We start from the raw sequence: 6,844 nt of genomic DNA, 5'->3' as shown, positions 1-6,844 counted from the left end.
CTCTCCCCACTCAGACTGGGGAGGCTGTGGGCTCTCGGAACTGGTAGCCAATTCTCGGGGAGCCTCTACTCTGAGGGTGGAGGCTAGGGTTAGGAAAGGGAGACTGACTTAGGGACCAGCGGCTGGCATGGTTGGTAAGGCGCTGGACACTCCCCCATGACTGACCATGGTTCGAGTCTCGGACCTGGTGGTTTATTTTCTCACCTTCTCACTCTTTCTCTCTCTTTCTCTGGTCAAATTAAAAATAATAATAATAATTAATAAATAAAGTTAAATAAAAATAATTCTTTAAAAGAAAGATCCACCAATGTATCCTGAAATTAGTGGATAAAAATTCAAAGGAGAATAGTATATTAGCAAAGTTTCTAAATGCCTCCCCACAAGGTATCAAGATATGTACTAATTTCAAGTGAAAAATTAATAACATTAAAACAACCCAGGAACCAGCAGTTAGTGTAATGGCTATGTCGCTGGACTCCCACGTAGTTGACCGCGGTTCGCGGAAAGCAAGTTACCAGGTCCGGGATTCGAACCATGGTCAACCACGTGGGAATCCAGCATTGTTAACTACACCACCTGCCGGCCCCCTCACTTTCCCTTTCTATCTCTCTCCGTGTGTCTCTCTCTGGTCAAATGAAAAAAACAACAGTAACAATGGGGCTGGCAGGGGGTGTGGTTAGGTGTGCTGGACTCCCATATGGCCAACCGCGGTTTGAGTCCCAGACCTGGTGGCTTGCTTTCTCACTTTCTCTCTCTCTCTCTCTCTCTCATTCTGTCCCTCTCTGGGCAAATTAATAATAAGGTTAAGTAAAATAATTATGTAAAAGAAAAACAGTAACAAAATTAAATACATAAATAATTTTTTTAAAAAATGAGAGCCCGCAGGTGGCGTGGTAGATATGGGCGCTGGATTCCCACACAGCCGACCTTGGTTTGAATCCTGACCTGGCGGCTTGCTTTCTCGCTTTCTCTGTCTCTCTCTGGTCAAATTAAAATAATAATAATGATAACACATGGAATTAAATAAATAATTAAAAAATGAACGGCAGGATCGTAGTCCAAGGATAAAGGCAGGAATCTCAGACCGACCAAAAAAGGCTCCAGACAGATGGGGGAGGGTGGATGGTCCAGTGGAGTTGGGGGGGACCGAGGCACGACTGGTGACACGTTAGAACCTGGGACAAGGAGACAGGTCCCCTGATGGTGGAGGCTGACGGGAGGCTGGAGGCAGGTCTGTGGTCAGAGCAGAGGGCAGGGTCTGGCTGGAAGGTCTGGGCGGGAATAGGCTCTAGTTTAAGTGGGGAGGCTGGGGACCAGCAGCTGGTGTAATGGCCATGTTGCTGGACTCCCATGTAGTCGACCGCGGTTCGAGTCCCGGACCCGGTGGCTTAAACTCACGCCGGGCGCGTGTGCGTGCATGCCCAAGATCCCGAGAGGAGAATGGAGGAGAAGGAATTGTGGCGTGGCCACCCCCCCTGGGGGGGTGATTTCTCGCTTTCTGTCTCTCTCCGTCTTTCTGGCAAGTGCACGCACCCTATAGCAAAAACCTCTCAAAAAAAAAAAAAAAAACTAAAATATATATATATATATATGGGTGGGGAGGGAGGGTCGGGGCCAGGTGTGGGAAGGCAGAGACATGGACCCAAAAGGCATTAGGAAACAGGGCCAGCAGGTGGCATGGTGGTTAACAGCCCTGGATTCCATTGTTCATCCCAGTTCGAGTCCCGGACCTGGCAGCTTGCTTTCTCACTTTCCTTTTCTCTCTCTCTGCCTCTCTCTGTCTCTCTCTGATCGAATTAAAATAATAATAATGAGGGGAAAAAAAGGCATGGGGGAACATGGTCACCTGAAGACAGATGTTGAGTCCAATGGAGGAGGGAGATTGCACAGCTGAAGCAGGAGAGTCTGAGGGCAGAGGGAGGCTCAGGTTTACAGTCAGGCCGGTCCATGGCGCACAGGGAAAGCAGACCATGGGGCAAAAGGCCTCCGATCTGAGGGTAGAGGCTCAACGTTGGGGACAGGGAGGCAGGGACGGATTCGAATCCCAGGGCCGGCCACCCTCCCAGCTCCCGATCCCTCGCCTCTCTCCTCTTCCCCCTTCAGGCTGGGACGCGGAGACCGGCGGGGACGCAGAAGACGGGCTGCGGCCCGACGTGCTGGTGTCGCTGGCGGCGCCCAAGCGCTGCGCTGGCCGCTTCTCCGGGCGCCACCACTTCGTGGCCGGCAGGTTCGTGCCCGACGACGTGCGCCGCAAGTTCGCTCTGCGTCTGCCGGGGTACACGGGCACCGACTGCGTGGCGGCGCTGTGACCGCCGGCCGTGCCAATAAACAGACTTCCCACCACCGCTAGGCCTCTGCCTCCTTTGTGCACCCCGCAAACCCGAGGGGGTACTTCCTGGGAGTTCCCTGGGAGGGGTGGAGGGTGGATGGAGAGCGGGACTTCCCCTTGGGCCTCCTGGAAATCTCCAGCCAATAGAGCAGATCATAGAATCAGAGTTGGGAACAACACATGCTGTGATGGCGACGTCGCTGGTTCGAGCCCCGGATCCAGCAGCTTGAAACTCATGCGGGGCGCCTGTGTGTGCGTGCTCCAAATCCTGAGAGAACGGAGGAGAAGGTATTGCAGTGTGGCCATCCCCCTGGGGGGTTGATCTCTCACTTTCTGTCTCTCCGGCTAGCGCACATACCCTATAACAAAAATCTCTTTTAAAAATAAAAATAATGGGGGACCAGCAGGTGGCGTGGTGGTTAAGACGCTAGACACTCCCACATGGCTGGCCACGGTTCAAGTCTCGGACCTGGTGGCTTGCTTTCTCACTTTCTCTTTCTCTCTCTCTCTCCCCGCTATCTCCCTCTCTCTGTGTCTCTCTCTGGTCGAATTAAAAAATATTTATAATAGATGAATGAATAAATAAAATTCAATAATTCTTTTTTATGAGATTTTTTTTTAAAAAAAGATTGTTTTTAACTTTATTTATTGATTTAAATTTGACCAAAGAGGGCAAGAGAGAGAAAGAGGATGAGAAAACAAGCCACTAGGTTCAGGACTCAAACCACGGTTAGCCAGGTGGGATTCTAGCACCCTTAACCACCATGCCACCTGGTGGCCCCAAAATTCAATAATTCTTAAAAACAAAACAAAACAAAACAAAAAAAACATTAATAATGGAGCTGGCAGGTGGCCTGATGACTGAGGTGCTGGACTCCCACATGGCCAAACATGGTTCTAGTCCCAGACCTGCTGGCTTGCTTTCTCACTTTCCCTTTCTCTCTCTGGTCAATTTTTTTTTTTTTTGAAGAGATTTTTGCTATAGGGCGTGTGCACTCGCCAGAGAGACAGAGAGAGACAGAGAGAAAGCGAAAAATCACCCCCCACGCCCCACCCTCCCGGGGATGGCCATGCAGCAATCCCTTCTCCATTCTCCTTTCTGGATCTTGGGCCTGCACGCACATGCACCTGGCGTGAGTTTAAGCCACCGGGTCCGGGACTCGAACCATGGTAGTCCAACGACATAGTCATTACGCTATCTGCTGGTCCCTCTCTCTGGTCAACTTTAAAAAACAAAAATAACAAATGGAATTTAATTAATTAATGAATTTTTAAAAACCCAGCAGATTCAGGGTGGGATTCCCAGACAGCTCGGGGAGGCTAAAAGCCTACAGAGGCTCCATCTCAGCCAGGTCGGAGGCATTCCAGCCACTAGTGCAAAGATGTAGGCGGCTGCAGGCCCCAGGCCAAGTGGCACATTCCCGCAGGCGCTTGGGACCTCACTTGGGCTAAGGGAGGGAGTTCCGGCCGGCGACTGGGGAACCCAGGCCAGCCCGAGGGCGGAGGCGCAGCAGGAAGCACCGAGGGGGCGACCCAGGGTGGTTGCTCCCGCCTGAAGTCACCCAGGGCCGAGGGGCGTGGTCTGAGATGGGCGTGGTCGAAGGGGCGTGGTCTGTGGCCACGTGCCCCCCCCAGCCTCAGTCCCTGCTCCAGCCGCGCTCGCTCGAGTCCGACCCGAGCGCGCCGCGCAGCCTGGACCTCCCCTCGGAGCTCGGACCCGGCCATGGCATCGCTGCCGCCACTGCTCTGTCTCTGTGCCGCTGCTGTGCACCTGGCGGGGGCCCGAGGTGAGGCGCCCTCAGACCCCTGCCCGACACCCTGAACGCCCAACCGCCTGGCAGCCAGCCTGGGTCACAGGCGCGTCGGGGAAGCGAACCCGCGCGTTCCGGGGGCAGGCATCCTCTTCGCCAGCGGGGGGCGACAGGAGAATGACGGGGGTTGGGGGAACGACAGAGCCTCGGGACCGCATGGGGTGGGAAAGGGACCTCGTCCATTCTCTTCCCTCCAACGGTATGGGAGCTGGGATCGTGGGTAGGAAGTTCAGGCTCTTTTTAAAAATTATTATTATTAATTATTTATTATTATATTATTTTCTATAGGGTACTTGTGTTCACTAGAGAGAGAGAGAGAGGGAAAGTGAGAAAGCAAGCCTCCAGACTTGGGACTCGAACCATGGGTGACCACGTGGGAGTCCAGCCCTTTAGTCACCACACCACCTGCTGGTCCCAGAAGTTCAGATTCTTTTGGGGGGGACGTTGGGGCATCGTTCTCAGCCCCAGCCCTTGAACCTTATTCAACCTAGTTCTCGTCCCTGGCTGAAGCCTCACTCCCACCCATGCCCACACACACCTTGCCCTGAGAAGAAAGCCCCTTCTCGGGAACACTCAGCGGGGGGAATCGAACCCCTTTCTCAGACGACAAGACTGAGGCTCTGCGGAGGCAGGGAGGATCCGAGGTCATCAGGCTGTTTTCTCCAGCTCCAGGCTGGATTCCAAGACTTCCTGTTGGCAGCTTGGGCTCTCAGGGCAAGGATGGAAGGTAGAGTGCGGGAGGAGCTTCCAGCTGGCCACAGGGATTGGAATCCAGCCGCCGAGCTAGGAGGGGGAGACCTGGGCTTAGGGAACAGAATGGGGTGTGGGACACAGACCCTAAAAAGGAATGCGATTGCAGGAGCCTGAGGATTGGGCATAGGAAGGCTGCAGTCCCCAGGGCTCGAACGGGGTTCCAGCTTCTCAGAGCCTCATTTTCAGTCCCTGTAAAATAGTGAATAGTAGGCCATCAGGTGGCGTGGAGGTTAGGGCACTGGATCCCACATGGCTGACTCTGAGGTTTGAGTCCTGTACTCGGTGGCTTGAAAAATACATCAGGTTGGGACCAGCAGGTGGTGTGGTGGTGAAAAGTGCTGGACTCCCACATAGCTGACTGTGGTTCAAGTCCTGGACCTGGCGTTTGCTCTCTGTCTCTCTCTGGTCAAAAATTTAAAATAATGATAATAAACAAATAATTCTTTTTCAAAATTATTTAATTGTATTGTTATTTATTTAATTTGACTAGAGAGAGAGGGAGAAAGAAAGAGAGAAAGTGAGAAAGCAAGCTGCCAGGTCTGAGACTCAAACCACAGTCAGCCATGTGGGAGTCTAGGGTCTTTAACCACTATGCCACCTGCCAGTCCCAATAAATAAATAATTCTTTTTTTTTTTTTTTTTTGAGAGAGATTTTTTGCTACAGGGCACGTGCACTCGCCAGAGAGATAGAGAGAGACAGAGAGACAGAAAGTGAGAAATCACCCCCAGGGGGTGCAGTCACTGCAATCCCTTCTCCTCCATTCTCCTCTCGGGATCTTGGGCACGCACGCACACACGCCCAGCGTGAGTTTAAGCCACTGGGTCCAGGACTCGAACCGCGGTCGACTACATGAAAGTCCAGCAACATAGCCATTGCGCTGTTGGTCCCAATAAATAAATAATTCTTAAAGAAAAAAAAAAAGAAAGAAAGAAGAACACATCAGGCACATGTGGGTGCAAACCCAAAATCCTGAGCAGAGATTAGAGGAGAAGGGATTGTGGTGCAGCCATTGCCTCTGGAGACATGATTTCTCTCTCTCTCTCTCTTTCTCTCTCCGGCGAGTGCACAAGCTCTATAGGAAAATAAACAAACCAAAAACTAGGGGTGGTGAGTCATGACTCACCCTCCATGAGAGGAAGCTTACAGGTCCCCCTCAGCAAGCTTCCCCCCCAACCCTTACTGCTTCCATAGAAGCCACCCTTTCCGAGGAGCCCACCAGGACTTCCTGGAGCCTGGAAGGACGGCGGCTGCACCCTGGCCAGCCATCGCCAGCCCTGGAGGACTGGGAAGGTGAGTCGGCCTGGGCCGGAGTGAGGTCTCTATTGTGGATTTGTCGTGTGAGCTCGGGCAGGTGGGGTCGTGTAAGGAGGGGACACAGACAGGACCGTCATTGTCCCTGGAAGCGATGCCCGAGAGGAGAGGTTTGTCCAGACAGCGACGAAGTCTCCGCGTGCATGGCCGGGCCAGCTCAGGCCTTGGACACAGACCCAGGACTGGGGCGGTGCGTTGGGGGCGTGGGGTGGTGGTGCGTCCTGTCACAGGTCTCGATCTCATCTGGGCTGAGCCGCCCTTGTGGGGGAGAGAGCTCAGACCGCAGGGGAGGCCCTTGCACGCACTGATGGGGACCGACAGGCCGCGGCCCGAGTCCCAGCGTGTGCGGTGCCCGCAGAGGCCAGCGAGTGGACGTCCTGGTTCAATGTGGACCACCCGGGCGGCGACGGCGACTTCGAGAGCCTGGCTGCCATCCGCTTCTACTACGGGCCAGCGCGCGTGTGCCCGCGACCGCTGGCCATGGAGGCGCGCACCACGGACTGGGCCCTGCCTTCCGCTGTCGGCGAGCGCGTGCACTCGAACCCCACGCGCGGCTTCTGGTGCCTGAACCGCGAGCAGCCGCGCGGCCGCCGCTGCTCCAACTACCACGTGCGCTTCCGCTGCCCGCTCGGGAAGGGC

The 6,844-nt window shown here is 54.0% G+C and overlaps 2 protein-coding genes across 3 annotated transcripts in view; both read left to right on the top strand.

Moving 5' to 3' along the window:
* Nucleotides 1–2,340, top strand: part of YJEFN3 (YjeF N-terminal domain containing 3) — a 15,753-nt gene extending 13,413 nt beyond the window's left edge. For both annotated transcript variants that reach the window (XM_006147089.2, XM_014587294.1), the window contains exon 6: nucleotides 2,104–2,340. In XM_006147089.2, the coding sequence (XP_006147151.1) occupies nucleotides 2,104–2,309 (206 nt within the window). In that variant the 3' untranslated portion in view covers nucleotides 2,310–2,340. The remainder of the gene's footprint in view (nucleotides 1–2,103) is intronic.
* Nucleotides 2,341–4,052: 1,712 nt separating this feature from the next.
* Nucleotides 4,053–6,844, top strand: part of CILP2 (cartilage intermediate layer protein 2) — a 9,415-nt gene continuing 6,623 nt past the window's right edge. Inside the window, exons 1-3 of the mRNA XM_006147088.2 lie at nucleotides 4,053–4,116; nucleotides 6,086–6,184; nucleotides 6,564–6,842. Of these exons, the coding sequence (XP_006147150.1) occupies nucleotides 4,053–4,116; nucleotides 6,086–6,184; nucleotides 6,564–6,842 (442 nt within the window). The remainder of the gene's footprint in view (nucleotides 4,117–6,085; nucleotides 6,185–6,563; nucleotides 6,843–6,844) is intronic.

Source organism: Tupaia chinensis, unplaced genomic scaffold (genome assembly GCF_000334495.1).
Source record: "Tupaia chinensis unplaced genomic scaffold, TupChi_1.0 Scaffold000201_1, whole genome shotgun sequence".
Lineage (NCBI taxonomy): Eukaryota > Metazoa > Chordata > Mammalia > Scandentia > Tupaiidae > Tupaia > Tupaia belangeri.
This window is presented reverse-complemented; position numbering and strand designations above follow the sequence as displayed.